The sequence below is a fragment of the Esox lucius genome, chromosome 18, assembly GCF_011004845.1.
Source record: "Esox lucius isolate fEsoLuc1 chromosome 18, fEsoLuc1.pri, whole genome shotgun sequence".
Classification (NCBI taxonomy): domain Eukaryota; kingdom Metazoa; phylum Chordata; class Actinopteri; order Esociformes; family Esocidae; genus Esox; species Esox lucius.
In genome coordinates, this window is record NC_047586.1 from 3,967,232 (window position 1) to 3,993,181 (window position 25,950).

At 45.6% G+C, this 25,950-nt stretch overlaps 1 protein-coding gene across 14 annotated transcripts in view; it reads left to right on the forward strand.

Moving 5' to 3' along the window:
• The window catches only part of LOC105024897 (ELKS/Rab6-interacting/CAST family member 1), a 254,096-nt gene that overhangs the window by 68,766 nt on the left and 159,380 nt on the right, over positions 1-25,950 (forward strand). For 10 of the 14 annotated variants that reach the window (XM_034287688.1, XM_029114443.2, XM_034287691.1 and 7 more), the window contains 4 exons: positions 2,940-3,080; positions 7,867-8,007; positions 18,096-18,289; positions 24,444-24,455. In XM_034287688.1, coding sequence (XP_034143579.1) covers positions 2,940-3,080; positions 7,867-8,007; positions 18,096-18,289; positions 24,444-24,455 — 488 coding nt within the window. The remainder of the gene's footprint in view (positions 1-2,939; positions 3,081-7,866; positions 8,008-18,095; positions 18,290-24,443; positions 24,456-25,950) is intronic. The other 4 variants (XM_034287690.1, XM_029114445.2, XM_029114447.2 and 1 more) reach the window with 1 other exon arrangement.

A 25,950-nucleotide genomic window follows, 5' to 3' on the forward strand; every position in this document is an offset into this window, starting at 1 on the left:
CCCTTGACTGTTGGTGGAAAGTAGTGTGCTATTTTTGAAAGTTGGTGCCATTTGTACCACAAGCGGAGCTAACCGCTGCCTCACTCTGACCTGATGAATATGAATGACCGGGTGCCGGGCTGTTTGTTTTGTCTTGCGTATCCGCGGTCTGGCTACAGAGCTGGGCCGTGGGCCGGGGCTCTGAGGCACACCGCTCCGATCTCCATCCCAGCATACTGTCACGCTCTGTGGGCTACGGACCTCTTGTTCGGCCACCCTTGGAGAGGAGGGACGTAAGTCAGATATTCATTTGGGCCGCCTGCTTTCTACCTTCTTTCTTCTTGCATTTTATCATTCTCTCTTTCTCTTCCTTCCTTCCCTCTCCTTCTTCAGACTCATCCAGAAATCTGTCCTCCAGTCCTAATCTTCAATCCTAATCTTCAGTCCTAATCTCCAGTCCTAGTCTTCAGTCCTAGTCTCCAGTCCTAGTCTCCAGTCTTAGCCTCCAGTCCTAGTCTCCAGTCCTAATCTTCAGTCCTAGTCTCCAGTCCTAATCTTCAGTCCTAATCTTCAGTCCTATTCTCCAGTCCTAATCTCCAGTCCTAGTCTCCAGTCCTAATCTTCAATCCTAATCTTCAGTCCTAATCTCCAGTCCTAATCTCCAGTCCTAGTCTCCAGTCCTAGTCTTCAGTCCTAGTCTCCAGTCCTAGCCTCCAGTCATAATCTTCAGTCCTAGTCTCCAGTCTTAGCCTCCAGTCCTAGTCTCCAGTCCTAATCTTCAGTCCTAGTCTCCAGTACTAGCCTCCAGTCCTAATCTTCAGTCCTAATCTTCAGTCTTAGCCTCCAGTCATAATCTTCAGTCCTAGCCTCCAGTCCTAGTCTTCAGTCCTAGTCTCCTGTCCTAGCCTCCAGTCCTAATCTTCAGTCCTAGCCTCCAGTCCTAGTCTTCAGTCCTAGTCTCCTGTCCTAGCCTCCAGTCCTAATCTTCAGTCCTAGCCTCCAGTCCTAATCTTCAGTCCTAGTCTCCTGTCCTAATCTCCAGTCCTATTCCCCAGTCCTTTTTTCCTGTCCTAGTCTTAGAACATATCATAGATTATCACAAACTGAAGATACTCTATTTCCACGGCTGATTTTCGGAGTGCCCTTTCATGTATTTACTGTGTTTTGCCTTAGTAGGGCAGCATCACTCCAGGGCAATAGCTGGCGGTCAAACCCCTGTTATACTTAATGTCACATGACTCTTACACCCAATCACCAACAGGGCCAGGGGAGGGCCTTAGACTCATCCCAAATGGCACCCTGTTTTCCACATAGTGCACATTTTGACCAGGGATCAGTCTTTGCAGGCCCTCGGTATACTCCTTCATCCCCCTCTCCTGGGTGTTTGGTGTGTGAGGACGGTGTTTGGTGTGTGAGGACGATGTTTGGTGTGTGAGGTCGGTATTTGCTGTGTGAGGACGGTGTTTGATGTGTGAGTTAAGGCCGGCCTGGGTGAAAAACTGCTGACGCCAGGAGACTGATCTCTTTCTCTCTCTCTCTGTCTTTCTTTGCTTTTTGAAGTCTTTCTTCTGGGATTTGCCTTTCTCTCCCTGCCTTCACTTTTCTTCCCCTGTACATTTCTCTTCACTCTCTTTCTTTCTCCAACGATCTAACCCCAATTTCGCCATTTCTTTTCTCTCTTACTCTCACTACTCTCTTAACACACTACATCTTAACACCTACATCTTAACACCTACATCTTAACACCCTACATCTTAACACCCTATCTCTCTAGGTTTCTTATTTCATTATCATTCTCTCCCCCATCACTCTCCATCTCTGTCTCTCTTTCACTCTCTCCCTCTGTCTCTCTTTCACTCTCTCCCTCTGTCTCTCTTTCACTCTCTCCCCCTCTGTTTCTCTTTCACTCTCTCCCTCTGTCTCTCCCTATTTCACTTATTTGTTTGTTTTCCATCCCTCTTTTCAGCAGACGTCTGTAAATGTCTCACTCTCCTTCACGCTCCGTTGACCAGCAGTGTGGGCCGAAGCCAGACGCACTGTTCTCAGAGCTGTTATTGTTTTATATTATGACCCACTCTCCCCCCTCCCTCCCTGTCTTGCTCCCAACCCCCTGGCCATCCCTTGGTTCCTCCTGCCCAAACCTCCAAGCCTCCCTTCCTCACCCCCCCTGTCCCCCATCGATTCTTTAGGTTTTATTGTGTTGTGTCTTGGCGATGGGCTGTTAACCCCAGAGTGGCGGTGACACCAGAGGTGGACCTGATTCATTTTAGAACGTTTTAATAGATGAACTTTGACATGTTAATTCTGAGGTAATTCTTTCCAAAAACACACTGATGCGGTGAAGGTCGGGAATTGAGGCACGCTTGTGTGTGCTTGTATGTATGTATGTGTGTGTATGTATGTGTGTGTGTGTGTGTGTGTGTGTGTGTGAGAACACGGAGCTTTCTTTAATAAGACTCCCAGTGTGTGACGTGTACTGTTTGTAGTGGCCATGAGACTGACCGCTCTGCCAGACACAGTGTTGTAGATGGGACACTAAGTCTGTGTGCTTCAACACACCAGCACCATAACTGAGCTTGTCATTAAGACAGGCTGGTTGGTTTCATCACCAATCACACTTTGATGGACTCTATGGGAGGTGAAATAAAGTCCTCTCACTGGTCATCCTGTCTTATTACTGGTTGTACTTTCTTATAACTCGTCATCCTGTCTTATAACTGGTCATACTGTCTTATAACTTTTCTTACTGTCTTATCACTGGTCATCCTGTCTCATAACTGGCCATCCTGTCTTATTACTGGTCACACTGTCTTATCACTGGTCATCCTGTCTCATAACTGGCCGTCCTGTCTTTTTACTGGTCACACTGTCTTATCACTGGTCATCCTGTCTCATAACTGGCCGTCCTGTCTTTTTACTGGTCACACTGTCTTATAACTGGTCGTTCTGTCCGTGTGTAGGAGCGTATCATTGAGCGTCTGAAGGAGCAGAGAGACAGGGACGACAGAGAGAAGACAGAGGAGATGGACTCCCACAAGAGAGAGCTGAAGGTGCTGAGAGAGAAGCTCACCCTGCTGCAGGGAGACCTGTCGGAAAGAGAGGTGGGCTACAGGATACGTGTGTGTGTGTGTGTGTGTGTGTGTGTGTGTGCAACAAAGACTCCTAAAGCAGCTAAATAAAAACTGTTGCGGGGAGATCAGTCCATTAAAGAGGTGAGGTACAATGACCACAAAACTCAAATTGCCTGATGCCATCATCACTGTATATTTTCAGTACAGTAATTTTACTGTACAACTACCCACAAACTATTAGAGTGGAGTTAGTGAGACAGAGTGACCCTCCGACAAATCAAAATGTTAACCAACACGCTACACTGTCTATTCCCCTTTAACATGTTAAACAACACGCTACACTGTCTATTCCCCTTTAACATGTTAAACAACACGCTACACTGTCTGTTCTCCTTTAACATGTTGAACAACACGCTACACTGTCTGTTCTCCTTTAACATGTTAACCAACACGCTACACTGTCTATTCCCCTTTAACATGTTAAACAACACGCTACACTGTCTATTCCCCTTTAACATGTTAAACAACACGCTACACTGTCTGTTCTCCTTTAACATGTTGAACAACACGCTACACTGTCTGTTCTCCTTTAACATGTTAACCAACACGCTACACTGTCTATTCCCCTTTAACATGTTAAACAACACGCTACACTGTCTGTTCTCCTTTAACATGTTGAACAACACGCTACACTGTCTGTTCTCCTTTAACATGTTAAACAACACGCTACACTGTCTGTTCTCCTTTAACATGTCGAACAACACGCTACACTGTCTGTTCTCCTTTAACATGTTAAACAACATGCTACGCTCTCTGTTTCCCTTTAACTTGTTAAACGACATGCTATGCTGTCTGTTCCCCTTTAACATGTTAATCAACACTCTACGCAGTCTGTTCCCCTTTAACATGTTGAACAACACTATACGCAGTCTGTTCCCCTTTAACATGTTGAACAACACGCTTTGCTCTCTGTTCCCCTTGAACATGTTTAACAACACCTAACACCTAACCCTAACCATGCAGCAGGTAACAGAAGGAGCAAATCTTTCCCAAAAAGAAATCATGTCGGTCTTGATGGATTTACTGCCAATTTCAATGTGGTGAAAAACACTTAAACCGCTACATCTCTGGCAAGTAATGACCCATCTGGATGAAACTGCCCAATTTAATGTACCGTTTTGTAATTTGGGTGAAGTATCTCGTCAACAAAATCAAATATATTCGATAACCTCAAGGTACAGTTATGTCCGGTAATATTTGGACTCTGAGACAATTTTCTGAATTTTGTCTCTGTACGCTGTTATGGAAATGTATTGTACTGATGCATTCTTATTGATTAATGTATTGAGTCCCCATGTTTAGATAAGGAAAGAAATGTCAGTTGGGTTGTGAGAAAGGAAGTATGTGGTGCTGAGGTAAACGTAAACCTTTGGCAGGATGGGGGTAGATGCAGAACAATGGGTCTTAGGACAGGATAGAGGAAGATACACAACAGTGGGTACGATGGATAAGGAACATGTGTTGTTTTTATGGTATGACCATGCAGATTCTTATCTCCACCCATTCCTCTATAAGTATCGAATGTGTTTCCAAATGCTTTAGAGACTCCTCAGATGATTATTTGGTAAGCGTTTTACGCGTCTCTCTATTTGCAAATAAACTATTAAATTGTGCCAAGAGAATTTTGTCTCTGTACTTTCTCCTTTAAATGTTCTGATCGATGAAATTACCATCACTACGCCACCACAATAGATTTGAAGTGAAACAACTGAGATGCAATTGCAGTGCAGTCTTTCAGCTTTAATTAAAGGGGTTAAACAAGAATATTATATGAAACCTTTAGGAATTGCAACCATTTTTATACACAGTCCCCTTATTTCAGGGGCTCAATTGTAATTGGACAAATTAACACAATCATAAATAACATTTTCATTTTTAATAGTTTGTCGAAAGTTCTTTGCAGGCCATGACTGCTTCAAATCTGGAACGCATGGACATCACCAAACGCTGGGTTTCCTCCTTTGTGATGCTTTGTCAGGCCTTTACTGCAGCTGTCTTCAGTTGTTGTTTGTTCATGGATCTTTCTGCCTTAAGTTTTGTCTTTAGCAAGTGAAATGCATGCTCAATTGGGTTGAGATCAGGTGATTGACTCGGCCATTGCAGAATATTCCACTTCTTTGCCTTAAAAGACTACTTTTCCAGTATGTTTTAGGTCATTGTCCTTCTGTAAAGAGAAAAGCCGTCCAATGATCTTTGCTGAATTTGGCTGAATCTGAGCAGACAATATATCTAACAGAATAACAGAATTCATCCAGCTGCTTCTGTCTTCTGTCACATCATCAATAAAGTCTAATCTGGCCTTTCTGTTCTTGAGGCTTATGAATGGTTTGCACCTTGTGGTGAACCCTCTGTATTTGCTCCTGTGAAGTCTTCTCTTGATGGTAGACTTGGATAATGATATGCCTACCTCCTGGAGATTGTTCTTCACTTGCCTGGATGTTGTGGTTTTTCTTTACCATGGAAAGGATCCTACAATAATCCACCACTGTCTTCCGTGGACGTCCAGGCCTTTTTGTGTTGCAGAGCTCACCAGTGCATTCTTTTTTTCTCAGAATGTACCCAACTGTTGATTTGGCCACTCCTAATGTTCCTGCTATCTCTCTGATGGATTATATATTTTTTGCAGTCTAAGGATGCCCTGTTTCACTTGCATTGAGAGCTCCTTTGACCGCATGTTGTAGGTTCACAGCAACATCTTCCAAATGTGAATGCCACACCTGGAATCAACTCTAGACCTTCTACCTGCTTAATCTATGAAGAAATAATGGAGGAACTGTATATCCGCCGGGTATTTGTTAATCACCACAACTTGACATTATCACTTTCAAAGAGCCAGGACGTTTACGACTTCATATCACCAAACAACACAGAAACAGCCACTTCTAATGTAAGTAGTGGCCGCTTTGGCGCTAGCATCTTGAGTAAAGAAATGATAATAACTAGAAAAAGTCAAATAACAGAATAAACCTTATCCTGTTTCTTATTAATGATCCACAGGAATACAATATTTTTTTACGCGGTCCACTACAGTAATCTAAAGGAAGGCTGCCAACGGCTGCTATGGGTTCCAAAGGGTTTAAGGCTACTATTTTTGTGACTAAATAATAGTTTGAGTTGAAAATGTGATGGGAACATATCAAACACACCCAGGAGGTCAATAATTCTGTGTACGTGTAAAAACATTCCTTTTTACCACACAATACTAAAACTGGCACTCAGTGTGATGATATTTGGCACACATGCACAGGGACCCACATTTTGTTAACCCACACGATGTTTCATAAGCTACTCCGTGAATGATGCATCTCATAGAGATCCAGGATTTACAAATTACACCCATTTTCCCGGGATGGGATGTCATGTGAGCTGTGGCCCAGTTTGATCTTGCTGTAGTTGCTGGACTTTTCCAGGACGAAATGAAAAATTGCACTGCATTCGAAGGCTTTGAAAGGCTTTTAATGTTAAGAATTTCCGCTTTAAAAATGCCACAGTTGATTTACGGCGACAAAAAACGTATCGGACCCTGCAAAACATTTCCATTCATTACAACCTACGCCGTCATTCGCGTTTCCTGTCGCCGCAGGATTAGTTTTTCTGCCATCTCGAAACACGGCATCTGTACCTTGTGTCCACATCCATCCAGGTGACCTGTGACCTTGCCTTGGACTCTCAGGCTGCGTAACGACATGTTGTGTAGCTTGTTAGTAGCCTATCAGTGACCTATCAGTGACCTGTCTTTAGCTATCCCTGTTCTGCCTGTCATATGTTCTTCATCTCCTCTCTTGCTTTTAAAAAAAAGACAAAACAAGTTGAATACAGAAAACTGTTTTCCTAACCCAGCGTGATCAGACCCAGGCGAAGCCTGCAAAGCCATATGAACATTACGTCTGTGTTTCTGACTCAACGGGCTGCAGTGATGTGTGAAATTAAGGGGCTCTTGTTCTCTCTCTCTCTTCCTGTCTTTCCCTCTTTTGCTTCTTTCTTCTGCTCTACCGTTGCCCTTCTCTCTCCCGTTCTCTCTCTCTTTGTCTCTCTCTTTGTCTTTCTCTCTCTCTCTCTGTTTGTATCTCTCCTCGTGTCTCTCTTCTTTCTTTTGGTATCCTGTGTTTCTCTCCCTCTAAGTATTGTCTTTCTCTCTCTCTCTCTTTGTCTTTCTCTCTCTCTTTGTATTTCTCTCTCTCTCTCTCTCTTTGTCTTTCTCTCTCTCTTTGTCTTTCTCTCTCTCTTTGTCTTTCTCTCTCTCAAAAGACAGGCAGAAGTGGTTGACCTATGGAAAGCAGTGTTTTTGGTGTGTTGATCAGGACACGATTACATGACCCGGGAGAAGGATATGTTCTGGATCAGCCCTATTCTGAACTATAGGGAGGGAAAGGGAGAGAGGGAGGGAAAGGGAGAGAGGGAGGGAGGTATGAAGAGAATGGAGAGAGAAGAGGGGGACTGAGGGACCAAAAGAGGGAGATAAATGGAGAAAGAGAGACAGAAAAGATGTCAGGGTGGTGGAAGAAAGATACTCTTGGGATGGTGTAGTGAGATCAGATTAGTATCTGTTGCCCCATGTCATTTCCCCATGTAACCCCAGTGCAGGATGGGTAATGGCACGGCTGAACACGTGGGCGGTTCTTCGTACCTTGACGGGATTGGCTTACAGTGACAGTGAGAGATGAACATTGAATTAGAGGGTGTGTCTTTTTCCTCTCTGTGTATTATTGACATGTTTTGATTGGGTCCCGTCTGATTTCTGCCCTGCCTCCTTTAGACCAGCCTGTTAGACCTAAAGGAGCATGCTTCTTCGTTAGCGTCCTCCGGTCTGAAGAAGGATTCCAAACTGAAGAGTCTGGAGATTGCTCTGGAGCAGAAGAAAGAGGAGTGTGTGAAGATGGAGAACCAGCTCAAGAAGGTGAGGTGGATGTTGAAACAAAGCTCTCAGAGAAAGCCACAGGTCTGGACCGTTCACTTCACAGGTCTGGACCGTTCACTTCACAGGTCTGGACCGTTCACTTCACAGGTCTGGACCGTTCACTTCACAGGTCTGGACCGTTCACTTCACAGGTCTGGACCGCTCACTCCACAGGTCTGGACCGTTCACTCCACAGGTCTGGACCGTTCACTCCACAGGTCTGGACCGTTCACTTCACAAGTCTGGACCGTTCACTTCACATGTCTGGACCGTTCACTCCACAGGTCTGGACTGTTCACTTCACAGGTCTGGACCGTTCACTTCACAGGTCTGGACCGTTCACTCCACAGGTCTGGACCGTTCACTTCACAGGTCTGGACCGTTCACTCCACAGGTCTGGACCGTTCACTCCACAGGTCTGGACCGTTCACTCCACAGGTCTGGAACGTTCACTTCACAGGTCTGGACCGTTCACTTCACACCCATCCCAGTCTGGTCCTTGACAACCGTTCAAACCTTCCGCTGAACTGAATTTGTTTTTAGACAACTTATTACCGATTAATGTACACAGGCTTTAAAACTGTATCCAGGTCAGTTCTTAGCAACCCTGGTGTCCTTCACATCAGCCTCCTAAGTGCTGTGTAAAGTCGGTCCCACTCAACTGCACAGGTGTCCAACTGATCTGTGGTCAGCTCTAAGCTGAGTCCCTTAGTTAAACTGAGGTGTGTGTGTGTGTGTGTGTGCGTGCGCGCGTTTGTATGTATGTGTGTGTGTGAATTTGTCTGAGTATGTGATGACTAGTGGAGTAGACAGTCACTGACAGATCCAATACTCTTTCTGCCAGTGGAATGACATTCAGTTCTGGGCCTCGTCTGCCAATCACAGTGTGTGTGTGTGTGTTTGTGCATGTGTGCGTGTGTGTACGTGTGCGTGTGTGTGACAAGTCTTTTCGAGTGGTACTCCCCCTCTGTCCATAAAAAGCACCACTGTTTGTTCTCCCTATTCTATTTCTCATACCATTGTTTCATTCTTCTCCTTTCTCCCCCTCCCTCCCTCCCTCCTCCCTCCCTCCCTCCTTCCCTCCCTCTCTTTCTCATCACCGTCTCCCTGTCTTCTACCTTCCTCACTCCTCTCCACAACGCTTCCCTCGGTTGGTCCCTGAAGCCCTCTGAGCTCATGTCAGACAATCCCTCCCATCTTGTAAGTGCACTCTAGTGTGAAATGCTTCCTCACAGCAGTCTGTGTGACCGGCAAAGCATTCCCAGTCTGTGTGACCGGCAAAGCATTCCCAGTCTGTGTGACCGGCAAAGCATTCCCAGTCTGTGTGACCGGCAAAGCATTCCCAGTCTGTGTGACCGGCAAAGCATTCCCAGTCTGTGTGACCGGCAAAGCATTCCCAGTCTGTGTGACCGGCAAAGCATTCCCAGTCTGTGTGACCGGCAAAGCATTCCCAGTCTGTGTGACCGGCAAAGCATTCCCAGTCTGTGTGACCGGCAAAGCATTCCCATTCTGTGACCGGCAAAGCATTCCCAGTCTGTGTGACCGGCAAAGCATTCCCAGTCTGTGTGACCGGCAAAGCATTCCCATTCTGTGACCGGCAAAGCATTGCCTGTCTGTGTGATCGGCAAAGCATTCCCATTCTGTGACCGGCAAAGCATTCCCTGTCTTTGACAAGCAAAGCATTCCCATTCTGTGACCGGCAAAGCATTCCCTGTCTTTGACCAGCAAAGCTTTCCCATTCTGTGACCAGCAAAGCATTCCCAGTCTGTATGTCCAGCAAAGTATTCCCAGTCTGTGACCAGCAAAGTATTCCCACTCTGTGTGTCCAGCAAAGCCTTCTCATTCTGTGTCCAGCAAAGTGTTCCCAGTCTGTGACCAGCAAAACATTTCTAGTTTGTGACCAGCAATGCATTTCCAGTCTGTGACCAGCAAAGCATTCCCAGTGTGTGTGTGACCAGCAAAGCATTCCCAGTGTGTGTGTGACCAGCAAATCATTCCCAGTGTGTGTGTGTGTGACCAGCAAAGCATTCCCAGTGTGTGTGTTTGTGACCAGCAAAGCATTCCCAGTGTGTGTGTGACCAGCAAAGCACTTCATTGATGTAGCTTGGCTTTTCCCCTCGTCATGCTGGCTGTAGAGGCATCCCCATGTTCTGTGCCTTGGTGCCTGTCTCCTGCACTGTGTTACAGAGACAGAGCCCGGCTCAAGGCTCCTTAACGTGTTGTGGGATTGCCAGCTGCAGCATGCTGAGCCATTGCCCGTCAACCACCAGAATAGAGGACCTGAATACGTGGCCACGGTGGTTTATGGAGATGAAGACCGGAATACGTGGCCATGGTGGTCTATGGAGATGAAGACCTGAATACATGTGGTCTATGGAGATGAAGACCTGAATATGCGGCCAGGGTGGTCTATGGAGATGAAGACCTGAATACGTGGCCATGGTGGTCTATGGAGATGAAGAGCTGAATACGTGGCCAGAGTGGTTTATGGAGATGAAGACCTGAATACATGGCCATGGTGGTCTATGTAGATGAAGACCTGAATACGTGGCCATGGTGGTCTATGGAGATGAAGACCAGAATACATGGCCACCGTGGTCTATGGAGATGAAGACCTGAATATGTGGTCATGGTTGTCTATGGAGATTAAGACCTGAATGCATGGCCATGGTGGTCTATGGAGATGAAGACCTGAATACTTGGCCAGGGTGTTCTGTGGAGATGAAGATCTGAATACATGACCAGGGTAGTCTATGGAGATGAAGACTTGAATACATGGACAGGGTGGTCTGTGAGAACCAGACTTCTCTCCATCACACCTCTCTCTTGCTCTCTCTCTTTGTCTTCTCATTCACCTCCTACTAGCAATGAAAGTGTTGGTTGTTAATGTGTGGGTGTGTGTGTGTGTGATAGAGGGAGTGAGTTCACACAGGGCTTACGTATGAAGCCAGAGTGTGTGTGATGGGTTGCTGACAGCCGTACAAACGTTTTCCCAGATTGAATGAGACGGAGCCGCCATGCTCTGAGCCCTGACAGCATGCGTGTGTGTGCGTGCGTGTGTGTGTGACGTGGAAGCCGACAGGCGTGTAAAGAGGTGTCAGGAAGGGCTCTGGGAAATCTCTGGATGGGAAAGGGACGTTTATTTTATATTCCTATTCTGTTTTGGGTCGACCGTGTGTGTATGTGTGTGTATGTGTGTGTATGTGTGTGTGTGTGTGTGTGTGTGTGTGAGAGTTTGTCTCTCTGTTTTGGTATGTGTGTGTCCGTGTTTGTGATTGGGTGTGTCTGTAAGGTGTTCATGAAATGCCTGCTCGCACGCGAATTAACACGGCTATTACAGTCATTAAATACAGTAATTCTCCCAAACAAAATATCCTCACGTCTCGACGATACTGGCATTCGCTCTTCTAAAAGCGATGTGTACTGTAATGTTGAAGCATGGAGGCAGGACACATGCAGAGGGGGAATGGAGGGCGTTTGATGAAAAGAACTAAGACATAACTAAACAGAACCCAACACACAAAAACAGAACAATGTTATACTTGCGTGGAGAACAAAGATGGACTGTGGTCAGGAACACAATCAGGTGTCTGTGCTCCAAATGAGGGAGAGAGGGCGTTGGATCTCACTGGCACGGCAATCCTGCAAGCCTGCCAGGATGTGACACATAGACAGACGGGACGTGACACATATACAGACGGGAAGAGACACATACACAATCAGGGTGTGAATGATACCTCAGTCCTCGGTGGACATTATATCTGATATAATACCCCAGTCCTCAGTGGACAATATATCTGATATAATACCTCAGTCCTCGGTGGACATTATATCTGATATAATACCTCAGTCCTCGGTGGACATTATGTCTGATATAATACCTCAGTCCTCGGTGGACATTACATCTGATATAATACCTCAGTCCTCGGTGGACATTATTTCTGATATAGTACCTCAGTCCTCGGTGGACATTATATCTGATATAATACCTCAGTCCTCGGTGGACATTATATCTGATATAATACCTCAGTCCACGGTGGAAATTTTATCTGATATAATACCTCAATCCTCGGTAGACATTATATCTGATATAATATCTCTGTCCTCGTGGACATTATAACTGATATAATACCTCAGTCCACGGTGGACATTATAACTGATATAATACCTCAGTCCACGGTGGACATTATATCTGATATAATACCTCAGTCCTCGGTAGACATTATATCTGATATAATACCTCAGTCCTCTGTGGACATTATATCTGATATAATACCTCAGTCCTCGGTGGACATTATATCTGATATTATACCTCAGTTATTATATCAGAGTTAACCACTGCCTAACCATCTCCTCTCAGAGTTGGCATGAAAACATAAGCCAATGGAGTTCTGTTAACTGATTCTGGCTCAGTCAGTGGATGAAGTCGTTTTGCCAGGACCTCCCAGCCCGTGTTCACTCACCAATCCCAGTAGAGGGATACGTTTCCAGATAGGATCTTGTTATTCAAGGTGTGCTCTCTCACACATTCATATATATATATAAAATGGGCCGATGCTAAAAGTGGGAAAACAATGTGCATTTCATTATGAGATACTCACCAGGTACAAGCGCCGGTGTGACACGACTGTAACATTGACCTGAATGAATGAACTAAGTAGTGCATGCTGGAGTCACGAAAACAAACAGCCAGGGGATCCTGGACATAAATGTAATGTTGTCGGGGGAGTCAGGGGAGCGACTTAGGAAGCTTAGTCGTGGTCATTCAACCATTGACATTATTGACATGTCCCCTCTGCCTGTGGTCATGAAGCTACAGGCTGTGAGAGAGGTGGCCCTAGAACAGATTTAACATCTGTTTGTCAATGAGCGTACCCCACAGAAGAGGGAAAGGAATAACAAAACTGTTCAAGTGGTGAGAGAGCATCTGTGCATAGTTAAATAAGCATGCGAGTTGTGAAGTTACCTTGCTGAGCCAACAAGAGTTGGGTTTGGGTGACCTGAATGTCTAGTGGGCTAAGCCTCTGAAGACCACAGGCTCTGAAGACCACAGAGGATCACAGATACTGATTACCACAGGGGACCACAGACACTGAGAACCACAGACACTGAGGACCACTGATACTGAAGACCACAGACACTGAAGACCACAGAGGACTACAGACACTGAGAAACACTGACACTGAAGACCACAGACACTGAAGACCACAGACACTGAAGACCACAGAGGACCACAGACATTGAGGACCACAGACACTGAAGACCACAGAAGACCGCTGACACTGAAGACCACAGACACTGAAGACCACAGAGGACCACAGAGACTGAGGAACGCTGACACTGAAGACCAAAGAAACTGAGGACCACAGACACTGAGGACCACAGACACTGAAGACCACAGAGGACCACTGACACTGAAGACCACAGACACTGAAGACCACAGAGGACCACAGACACTGAGGAACGCTGACACTGAAGACCAAAGAAACTGAGGACCACAGACACTGAGGACCACAGACACTGAAGACCACAGAGGACCACATACACTGAAGACCACAGACACTGAAGACCATAGACACTGAAGACCAAGGAGGACCACAGACACTGAGGACCACAGACACTGAGGACCACAGACACTGAGGACCACAGACACTGAAGACCACAGACACTGAGGACCATTGACAATGAGGACTTCTGAGGACCACAGACACCAAAGACTAGACGCGCTGAGGACCACTTCTTTGTGAAGGCCTGTGGCGAACTGGACTTCTGTGCCGTGGTTTTAAGTGCCTGGTCAGAACCGGAGTGGAATGGATCTCATACACAGTCGGACGTGCTGGGCCACTCTCTCAGATCCTGTCGGGTCTGAACCTCAGTCAGACCCGGCGCCACAAGGATGTATTTTCTGCCCCCCAGTTTACGTTTTCAAAACCCTACAATATCGAAAATAGCTGTAAAATAGCCCAAAAACCAATTAGCCCCCTCGCCATTTTTAACAGCCCCCTCAGTTACTTGGTCCTGGAGCCGGGCCTGACCCCAGTGTTGTAGTCAGGGCTTCTAACATCCGTCATGGACCATTTCTATCTGTCTTGAAGTTTTCAGTTTCAGACAGAAGCAGCTCCAGCAGAATTGACACTGCAGGGAAACTGTCTGTACTGGTCGTTGTAGTGAACTAACTACTGCAGGTGGAACAGCAATACACACGCCTAAACACACGCACACTCATGAAAGACACACACACACACGGGTTCAAGAGCACTAGTCTAAGAAATGTACACACAGCTGTCCTGTCTGCCTTACTCATAAGGACAGATTAATTTCCTTTCTGCCTCGTTCCTTTGCTCATGATCTTTTCCCTCGCCCATAATGGGCTGAATTATGTGTTGTCTCCGTCTGACACGTTTTCAATCCCCAGACTGTGTGTGTCTTTGTGCATCTGTTGTTTGTGTGTGTTCATTTGGAATCATCACAATTCACCTGACCACATCCTCTGGCTGATGCCTCTACACTGTCCAAGTTCTCTGACTAATAGTTGTGTTATTAATGTTTTTGACTAATAGTTGTGTTATTAGGGTCTTTGACTAATAGGCGTGTTAGTTAAGGGTTGTGTTATTTTAACATTTACCGCTAATTTGAGCTTTTACCACAGATTTCTGCATGTTTATGTTTACTCATTTGTTAACTGACATAAGCACACACACACACACACAGATACACACGTACACACACACCCTCTCTCTGTGAGACACACTCTGGCTCGTCTCTCAGTCCTCCCCTGCAAACGACGTGGTTCTGGCGGTCGTTGTGGAAACCTGTCCAGCCCTGTCATTGGTCCAGCAGCACCAAACCCCTAGGAATAATAACATCATTACAGGTTCCAACAGCCTTGTCTACTAACAGCCCATATAAAGCTGACATTGGCCTGTGTAGACACGCCAGGAGGATGAGCCCTGGGCCTGGCTTGGTGGACGGTTCTGGCCTGTGTAGGCATGCCAGGGGGATGAGGCCTGGGCCTGGCTGGCTGGGTGGACGGTTCTGGCCTGTGTAGGCACGCCAGAAGGATGAGGCCTGGGCCTGGTTGGGTGGACGGTTCTGGCCTGTGTAGGCATGCCAAGAGGATGAGGCCTGGGCCTGGTTGGGTGGACGGTTCTGGCCTGTGTAGGCATGCCAAGAGGATGAGGCCTGGGCCTGGTTGGGTGGACGGTTCTGGCCTGTGTAGGCATGCCAGGGGGATGAGGCCTGGGCCTGGCTGGCTGGGTGGACGGTTCTGGCCTGTGTAGGCACGCCAGAAGGATGAGGCCTGGGCCTGGTTGGGTGGACGGTTCTGGCCTGTGTAGGCATGCCAAGAGGATGAGGCCTGGGCCTGGTTGGGTGGACGGTTCTGGCCTGTGTAGGCACGCCAGGAGGATGAGGCCTGGACCCGACCTGGATGGTGTCGGCCTCACAGAGACTGTTCTCCATTTTGAGGTTTCAGAAAGAGGAGCGCTGCTGGATGTTAGCTGAGCTGACCTGAATGGATGGATGACTGACTGATACTGGAGAGACTCTGATACTGACTGATACTGGAGAGACTGTGATACTGACTGATAATGGAGAGACTCTGATACTGACTGATAATGGAGAGACTCTGATACTGACTGATAATGGAGAGACTGATACTGGAGAGACTCTGATATTGACTGATACTGGAGACTCTGATATTGACTGATACTGGAGAGACTCTGATACTGACTGATACTGGAGAGACTCTGATACTGACTGATAATGGAGAGACTCTGATACTGGAGAGACTCTGATACTGACTGATAATGGAGAGACTCTGATACTGACAGATACTTGAGAGACTCTGATACTGACTGATAATGGAGAGACTCTGACACTGACTGACACTGGAAAGACTCTGATACTGACTGATACTGGAGAGACTCTGGTTCTGGAGAGACTCTGATACTGACTCATACTTGAGAGACTGATACTGACTGATAATGGAGAGACTCTGATACTGGAGAGACTCTGATACTGACTGATACTGGAGAGACTCTGATTATGACTGATACTTGAGAGACTCTGATACTGACTGATAATGGAGAGACTCTGATACTGGAGAGACTCTGATACTGACTGATAATGGAGAGACTCTGATACTGACAGATACTTGAGAGACTCTGATACTGACTGATAATGGAGAGACTCTGACACTGACTGACACTGGAAAGACTCTGATACTGACTGATACTGGAGAGACTCTGGTTCTGGAGAGACTCTGATACTGACTCATACTTGAGAGACTGATACTGACTGATAATGGAGAGACTCTGATACTGGAGAGACTCTGATACTGACTGATACTGGAGAGACTCTGATATTGACTGATACTTGAGAGACTCTGATACTGACTGATAATGGAGAGACTCTGATACTGACTGATAATGGAGAGACTGATACCGGAGAGACTCTGATACTGACTGATAATGGAGAGACTGATACCGGAGAGACTCTGATACTGACTGATAATGGAGAGACTGATACTGACTGATGCTGGAGAGATTCTGATACTGACTGATACTGGAGAGACTCTGATACTGACTGATACTGGAGAGACTGGAGAGTATTCTTGTTTCCATTTCCCACCGTAGACACACCATCATTGCAGCTTTTATTGTATTGTTGCCCTGGAGTTCACACCTCATCCAGAATGACCCCATTTACGGGGGGTGAATTGGGTTTTCTGATGGGTCAAGCAGTTAGATTTAATGCGAAGCATCTCCCAGTGTCTGAACTCAGTTCAAGGGCCAATAGACATAAATGTATGTGGATACGTCCATGCTGACAGACTTTGCAGTGTAGACAGGAAGATGTGGGGAATGATCTTTATGTTGAAACAAGCTAAAGAATGTCTGCAGACACACACACACACGCACACACACACGCACACCATCCCACTGAATGGACACTGCATGTTCTTCAGCTCCCGTCTTTACACTCTTAGAATGCGTTTTGCTTTTAAATGGCTTGTATTTTACACGACAATGTGTACGATCAGGGCTGTTGCTTTTAATTGACTGCCATTTGAGTGTAATAAAAATTTACATAAGAGAATAAAATAAAACTCTGCAGCCTTGAGCCCTCAACCCAACACGGCTTCTTAGAAAACCCATGACCCAGCTGCTTCCATCCACGCTAATGCTTAAAGGGATATTTAGACTGTATACTACATCAGCATGCTAGCTGCCACATGTCCAGACAGTGTGCTTCCGCCAGATAGCGATGACTGCAGAATCTAACTTCGAGCTGGGAAGCATACCTAAAAATGATAAGCATGAGTTCATCAACCCCATCTAGTCCCTCGGACAGGCAGGGGGAGATGAGCAGATGGAGAGCCAGCCGTGTCTTACATGGGCAGCCGTTGTGCTTTCAACCAGCCTTAGCCAACCACTAACCTTAGGGGGCCACCTTCACCTCCTCTGGACCTGAGCTCCTCATCAAGCCCTCTCAAGGACTCCTTTAACAGTCTGAGCAGGTGCCTGGCTGGCTTTTCTGTGTGTATGCGTGTGTGTGTGTGCGCGCACGTGTGTCATTTTGTCCCTCTGCTAACCCGAACCCCCTGTATGATTTATAGCTGTTGGGTTTGGGCAGAGGCCTGCGTCGCAGCCATGGAGACATTAGGAGCGAGGAAAGAGAGAAAGAGAAAGAGCGAAGCGGGAACAAGGGAACGAGAGAGATGTGAAAACAAAAGTGTGCGCGTTGTGCTTGAGAAGGCCCCTCTCTGAGCTCAGATGGGTGTTAGAGTCACGTCCAAAGAACACAGCCACAGTGAGAACAGCTGTATGGAGGCTGAGAGCCCAGTCAGGAAGAGACATGCACATACTCATAAAGCCTAATGGCCTCGTAGTTAATGTGGGGATTCATGAGTACACAGGAAACGTGTGTGTGTGTGTGTTTCAGTGATTCATTGTCTTTCAAATGTTTTTCTCCAGAAGGCCCTCGCGAAGGTTCTGGCCAAACCCAAACCACTGGCATGCTGTGTTGTCTTGAATCTTGACCTCTGTCTCTATCAACCTGACCTCTGTCCCCTGGTCTATCTCCAGGCCCAGAATGCCACATTGGAGGCCCAGGCCAACACAGAGCTGTCCGAACGCATCGCCACTCTGGAACAGGAAGTAACTCGGCACAGAGAGGATTCTGGGAGGGCGCAGGCGGAGGTGGATCGGCTGCTGGAGATCCTCAGGGAGATGGAGAATGAGAAAAATGACAAGGACAAGAAGATCAATGAATTGGAGAAGTAAGGGAGTGTGTGTTTGTGTGTGTGTGTGAGATGCAAGTGTGTGATTGCAGTTCCCCAGTCCATGTATGGTCTTGTAGATCAGAGTGCTTCCATGTCAGAGGTCATAACCCATCAGCTGACATAAGCCATCATGTCAGAGGTCATAAGCCCTAGCCTTTAAATGCCCACCTCTGCAATTGGTGAGATCAATCACTTGCCCTGGCAAAACCCCTGCCCTGTGACACTGGTTCAACTCAAAACTAAACCCCTGCCCTGTGACACTGGTTCAGCTCTAAACTAAACCCCTGCCCTGTGACACTAGTTCAACTCAAAACTAAGCCCCTGTCCTGTAACACTAGTTCAACGCAAAACTAAACCCCTGTCCTGTAACACTAGTTCAACCCAAACTAAACCCCTCCCCTCTTACACTGGTTCAGCTCAAAACTAAACCCCTGCCCTGTGACACTTGTTCAACTCAAAACTAAACCCCTGCCCTGTGACACTAGTTCAACTCTAAACTAAACCCCTGCCCTGTGACACTAGTTCAACTCAAAACTAAGCCCCTGTCCTGTAACACTAGTTCAACGCAAAACTAAACCCCTCCCCTCTTACATTAGTTCAACCCAAACTAAACCCCTCCCCTCTTACACTAGTTCAACCCAAACTAAACCCCTGTCCTGTAACACTAGTTCAACCCAAAACTAAACCCCTGTCCTGTAACACTAGTTCAACCCAAAACTAAACCCCTGTCCTGTAACACTAGTTCAACCCAAAACTAAACCCCTGCCCTGTAACACTAGTTCAACCCAAAACTAAACCCCTGCCCTGTAACACTAGTTCAACCCAAACTAAACCCCTGCCCTGTAACACTAGTTCGACCCAAACTAAACCCATGCCCTGTAACACTAGTTCAACCCAAAACTAAACCCCTGTCCTGTAACACTTGTTCAACCCAAAACCCCATTTGAAAACCTCTACAGTCTGTTTTTGAATCCTGTTTCTATTCCTCTTCTAAAGTGAATGAATCTAACTTAACATTAACATGTCTGGAAGCAGCATCTCCACACACTGTGACATTTAGCAAATATACAGGCTGACCTATCCAGGCTGACCTATCCAGGCTGACTAATCCAGGATGACTTCTCCAGGTTGACTAAACCAGGATGATTTATCCAGGCTGACTAATTCAGGCTGACTAATCCAGGATGATTTATCCAGGTTTACTAATCCAGGATGACTATTTGAGGATGGCTAATCCAGGCTGATTTATCCAGGTTGACTCATCCTGCATGACTTCCAGTAGTGAGGACATGCAGTACCAGACAAAAGTTTGGACATTCAGTCATCTGTTTTTCTCTGTCTTTTTTGTTTCTTGATATTTTTCCCTTATCTTTGATTTACTTGGTTTTGAGAACTCCTGTATATCCATCCCATTTTCCTTCTTTTCCATGTGTGTATTGGTGTGTGTGTGTGCGTGTCTGAGCATCTGTGTGAGCATGTGTGTCTGTGTGTGTGTCTGTGTGTGTGTCTGTGTGTGTGCCCACAATCTCATCTGTGTGTTGGCTCTCAGACAGTCGTCTCTGCCTCTGCCCTCTCGCTCTCACCTGTGGCGTTCCCATGAGCCTCGGCAGGTTGCCACCCCTGTGACCTTTGGCTCTCAGCCAATGGGAGGGATAGTCTGGGACTACCTGGGCAAGTGAGTGGTGATGTCACTTCCTGTTAGTGACACTGAGCTGTAATGTGCCTCTTTCACTGTCTTGACTGCAGCACGGAACGTGTCACTAATAGCCAATCAGAATCACCCAGCACGATGAAGCACCTCTCCAGTCACTTTGACTGGCACACAACATCTGTGGCTCACTTAAAGGTGCATTCTGGGCCGCTGGTTGTTCAACTGGCACTGTCGAGCCAGAAAGGGTCCCTGAATAGTGTGCCATATCACGCAATTGCTGATATGTGCCCCTTGAAATCACTTGCTTTTAAACACTTGGAATCTCGTGGCTAATTGCGGGATGAAAGTGATTCTGTTAATGGTTTATACAAAGCCCCAGAATGCATCTTTAATGCTTATGAACACCATAAATGTGTTTACTATGGTACACGGTGATATTTCTGATATTCTGTATATATATATTTTTTCGTGTTCTTTAAATCAATTTCTGAATATATATCAGCAAGACCTGCTACTCAGACGTCCCCTTCTCCATCCAGGTGTGATGTTATATCACACTGTACCGGGGCTGTTGACTTCCGGTGCTGGAGGGCCGAAACACTCTGGTGGTTTGCAACTCTCTCCTTCTGATCTGGGAACTGTTCAGATATGGCATAACAGGTGAGCGCAATTAACCAGGAGGCAGGAGAAAAACAACCAGGAGTGTTTCGGCCCTGGTCAGATATGGATGTATGTCCGTGGTTATACTGCCCTGTACTTCAACCATATCTGGTGAGGGGGAGTAACTCATCACCATCATTGATGCACCACTGTGTGCTCAAAGTTGGACCGCTTTTCATGACCCAAAGTCAGCCCTTAAATAGCAAAAGGTGCAAGCGGCGTCCATTGAAAAGGAACAAAGAGGACAGACTTGGCACTTCCCGTCCTGTCAGGTTGATTGGTGAACTTAATGTGTTGTTGGTCTCGGGGGCCTGTCCACGAATTACGCCGTCATCCACTTGAATGGCATTGCCTGTTCTATTTATACTATTTTTATGGTTGTTTCAGTGTGTGTATTTCTGGTTTTACATCTCCTGGTGGATTACGTTTCAGTCCTCCTCGCTCCCCCTTCTCTCTCTTTCTCCTCATTTCTCATTCTCTCTCTTCTCTCCCCCATTCTCCCCTCCCCTGTCTCTCCTACTCCCCCCCTCACTTCCCCTCGTTCTGTGTTCTTTGGTGAAGTAATAGGCCACTGTGTATGTCTACTTTATATTCGTGTTGCTTTATTCCCACGTTTGCGGACAGCCTGGCTATTTCGGTATTCACAAGGACCCGAGTGTGTCACTCGTATTTTAGTTGACTTGGGTTTAATTGGTGATAATGAATTGTAGGCCAGTGTAGGATTCCTTCCATCTCCAGCTCAGTCCGGTATAAATGTAATAATGAATGATGCTGAGTCAAAAATAGCTTTATTCTCACTGTGTGTGTCTGTCTGAAAGGGCCTTTGCTGAGCTAACCTTTTCCTTAGGGTGGTTAATACACACTCTTTCCAAATGAATCCCATTCCCTGCATAGTCCACTACTTTCTACCAGTGCTCTGGGCACAACCTGGGACCCAGGGTCCCATTTGGGACGCAGAACCATATCCCTAAATTACTGACCACGAGTAACTAGACTTAATGGGCCCTTTCAAATTGTCAAACGTCATTCTTCCCGGCACAGCGCTAAATAACATGACAGGCTAAGGCTCTCAGGAAGATGCTTGAGCTCTTGTCCCCTTTGGGAGCGCCTTTAGAACCTCCTAGAAGCCCACTAGAACCCATTCTGAACCCTTGCTGTTTTCTTTAGAACTACTAATTGTTCTTTCTCTGCTGGCTGTAGTGACTGTGTGTGTGTGTGTGTGTTTATGCTAAATAGTTCTGTGGAACAATTAAGCTAATGAAATGCAATTCATTTTATTCTTCTCTGTAGTTAATCATGCCCATAATGCACACCTCCCTGTTTAAAAAGCAGTCCATTATGTTAAAGACATACTGTGTTTTATTGTAAACTACGGACGGTGCTTGACTTGGAATTAAATACGCTCAGTCCATAAGACCAGGGAGTCACAATGTTGTCCCCCAAATTTCCATCATAATATACCACAATGACCAGAAGTGTCTACTTGCAGCCGATGTAAATCTGAATCTCCTGTCATTGTGCTGTTGATTCAGAACCTGCTATGTCAGGCCAGTGTAAAAAAAACAAATCAGCCCCTCTTATCTAAATTCAACCAAATACTGTCTTTATTAAATGATTCCCAGATTCAACCACATTCGTAAGGTATGGTTTAATGTAGGCAAGGCATTTTTTTTACTGTTAATCAGGGGATATCTGTAATTTATGCAGAGCATAGAAGTTATCCATTAATTCTACTTTTAGAATATGTTTTGATGTCGACATATGTGTGTAATGTGAGTGTGATGTGTTTTATTGTGCAATGTGTGTGTGTTGTGTGGTCTTATGTAAATGTGTGTGTGTTGTGTGGTTTTGTGGAATGTGTGTGTGTGTTGTGTGGTCTTGTGTAATGTGTGTGTGTTGTGTGGTTTTGTGGAATGTGTGTGTGTGTTGTGTGGTCTTATGTAAATGTGTGTGTGTTGTGTGGTCTTGGGTACTGTGTGTGTGTGTTGTGTGGTCTTGGGTACTGTGTGTGTGTTGTGTGGTCTTGGGTACTGTGTGTGTGTTGTGTGGTCTTGTGTAATGTGTGTGTGTTGTGTGGTCTTGGGTACAGTGTGTGTGTTGTGTGGTCTTGTGTAATGTGTGTGTGTTGTGTGGTCTTGGGTACAGTGTGTATGTTGTGTGGTCTTGTGTAATGTGTGTGTGTTGTGTGGTCTTGGGTACAGTGTGTGTGTTGTGTATGGGGTTGTGCATTGTGTGTGCCAGAGTTTCCTCTAGGAAGGGTAGAAGGACGTGTGTCTCTATCTCACCCTTATGAACCCCTCAGAAGAACCTATGGGCAATTGACAGGCCACAGTAGTCAGTCTTTATCGGCACCATATTCACAACTGACGGGTGGTTGACGGAGACACACTCACACACACTCCCCGTCTGTCGCTCCTTTTTCCATCCATGCCACCGACAGAGGAGGCTTTGGAGCAACGACCGTGGACCTGAGAGATCAGTTATAATCCAGTGAAGGAACGGAGGAGTTACAGTGTTGGAAATCGAAGACAGGAAGCGACGGAAACGTCTGCAAGAGAGAAGATGAGAAAAAGTGAAATGAACGACACGGAGGGGAAAAGATTGTGTGTTGAATTATGCACCAATTACAATCCGTATTCTCTATATTTCCCGACACCTGTCAACTTGGGCTGGAAAGCGCCGATCATCTCGAAGCTTCCCTCTACCCTCAGATCCAACACAAAACAATAGGTGACAGCCGTCAGCATCGACTGGGATAATACGGCGTGCGGGCCTCGCTCTGTTCCCTCCCAGAGTAATCAAAACCCAGGCAGCAGAGACAGCCGCCAGGGCTTCACATTGAAAGGGTTGAGTTTGTGTGTGTGTGTGTGTTTAGTTAGTTCGAAAAATGAAGATTGTCCTGCTTGTGCTGGTGTGATTGATCGATTAGTTTCATGTTTTCCTGTTTGTCTGACTAAGAAGAAATTTGGTATTATGAAAAGTGAACAACACACACGCACAAACACACACCCTTGCCTTGCTTTGAGCTACATGTATTTGGGATATGTATTTCATTTCATGTGATGGTAATTGAGGTGGATTGAGCAACTCCATACGTCGAGAAATGGATCCGAAAATCAGCGATCAGTGCTGGGGCCAAGGCAAATGTTTGGCTATGAGAAATGGAAAGACAGACACAGAACATGATGCATTTGAAGCTGGAGGAGAAACGGGTTTGTCAGAAAAACAGGGGGAATTGTGGGTTATTTTCTAAAAGTGTTCATTTCCTTCTTGCGTGCTTCAGATCAGAAAGATCATAAGGTGCCTCACTGCAGCCCCCTACAGGTGAAAACAGGCCTTCCAGTTAGTGGGTCTTTGTCAGTAACATCTCCAAACCTGCATTTTATAGGGACCTGTCTGTGTCGTTCTCTTTCATTTCATCTTTGTTGTAGCTTTCGATCTGCTCTGTCCCTCTTTCTCTCATCCATATATATATGTATCCCTCAATCTTTCCACCTCTCCTTCTGTCTTTCTCTTCATGTCCTCCATCTCTCTATTCAAATCCTCCTCCTCTTGTCCTCCCTCCCTCCCTCCCTCTTTCTTCCCTTTCCTGTCTGTCCAGTGTTCTGTTTTGATATTCGTAGAACCAATGCACTGTGCCATATCCCAGTAGAACCCTCACAACAGATCTCCCTTAGTTGAAGTTACAGTGAAATTCTCAAAGTAAAAATGATTTTAGAATGTTCCTGCTTATATTAACCTGGCTCTGTTCTGTGCTTTCTCTCCTTGTCTTCTTACATCTTTTTCCTCTTTCCCACTCCTTTCGCTTTTATTTGTGGAACACTCCTCTCTTCTCTGCAGTTTCGCTTCAAGGTGAGTGTTGCGTTTCTCTACTCATCATTATTTCCTGCCATTCACAGTGCTTCACCTGAACTGAAAAAAAGTCCTAGGACGGGTTTCTGCATACTGGCACTCTTTATATTTTAGTACAGAAGCTTCACAGTACTTTTTGACTAATGTTCCATTAGAGGAACCGAAGTTCCACAGTACTATTTAACTAATGTTCTGTAAGTGGAACAGAAGTTTTTTTTGGAAAACAATGACCTATAGCAGGAATAGGAGCTGAAGCAGTAGAACGTTTGAGGCCTGGTTCTCAGTTCTGAGGAGCTTGTGCCCAAATCAAGCATTGAATATGAATTACAATTAAATGTAATCTTATCCCCTGGTTTTTAATCAGTCAAAACCACGTTTTTAGCCTTTGAGGAGTAGTAACCATGTACAACCCTGTTTCCTAAAAAGTTGGGTTGCTACGTAAAATTCAAATAAAAACAGAATGCAATGATGTGCAAATCATTCATCCTTATAGATAATTGAAAAAAGAACAAAGACAACATATCAAATATTGAAACTGTGAAATGTTATAGTTTTTGGAGAAATACATGCCCATTTTGAATTTGATGCCAGAAACATGTTTCAAAAATGTTGGGACAGGGGCATGTTTACCACTGTGTTGCATCACCTCTTCTTTTAACAATACTACAAGTGTTTGGGAACTGAGGAGACCAATTGCTGTAGTTTTGAGAGTGAAACGTTTTCCCATTCTTGCTTGATATAGGATTTCAGCTGCTCAACATTTCAGGGTCTCCTTTTGTCGTATTGTGCGTTTCATAATGGGCCAAATGTTTTCAGTGGGTGACAGGTCTGGACTGCAGGCAGGCCAGTTTAGCACCCGGACTCTATTACAGAATATGCTCAAAAAAGCAAGGCTTTCCCTGAAAAAGACATTGTCTGGACGGCAGCATATGTTGCTGAAAACCTGTATATATTGTTCAACATTAATGGTGCCTTCACAGATGTGCAATCACCCATGCCATGTGTACTAATGCACCCCGATACCATCACAGATGCTGGCTTTTGAACTGTTCACTGATAACAACCCGGATGGTCCCTCTCCTCTTTCCGTGTCCATGATTCCCCAAATTTCTTTCAAATTTTGATTTGTCAGACCACAGGACTGTTTTCCACTACATTTCAGCCCATCTTAAATGAACTCAGGCCTAGAAGGTTCTGGATCTTGTTGGTTTTGTCTTTGGATGGTAGAGTTTTAAACAATCCTCAATGGAGCGACTGCTGAAACTTGTCGTAATGTCGTGGCGTATTGGTTAAAGACATTGTCTCTCATATGGAAGACCTACATTGGAATCTATTGAGAGCAACATTTATTTATTATTTCTGGTAGATTCCACGATTCTTTCGTCTTTTCACTTTATGAAAAAGTTAGTTATCGTCACCTTTATTGATAGTTATTGTATAAATGTCATTCATGAAGGAAAGAAAAAAGTAAGGTTTTTGGCCATGAATGTAAAAA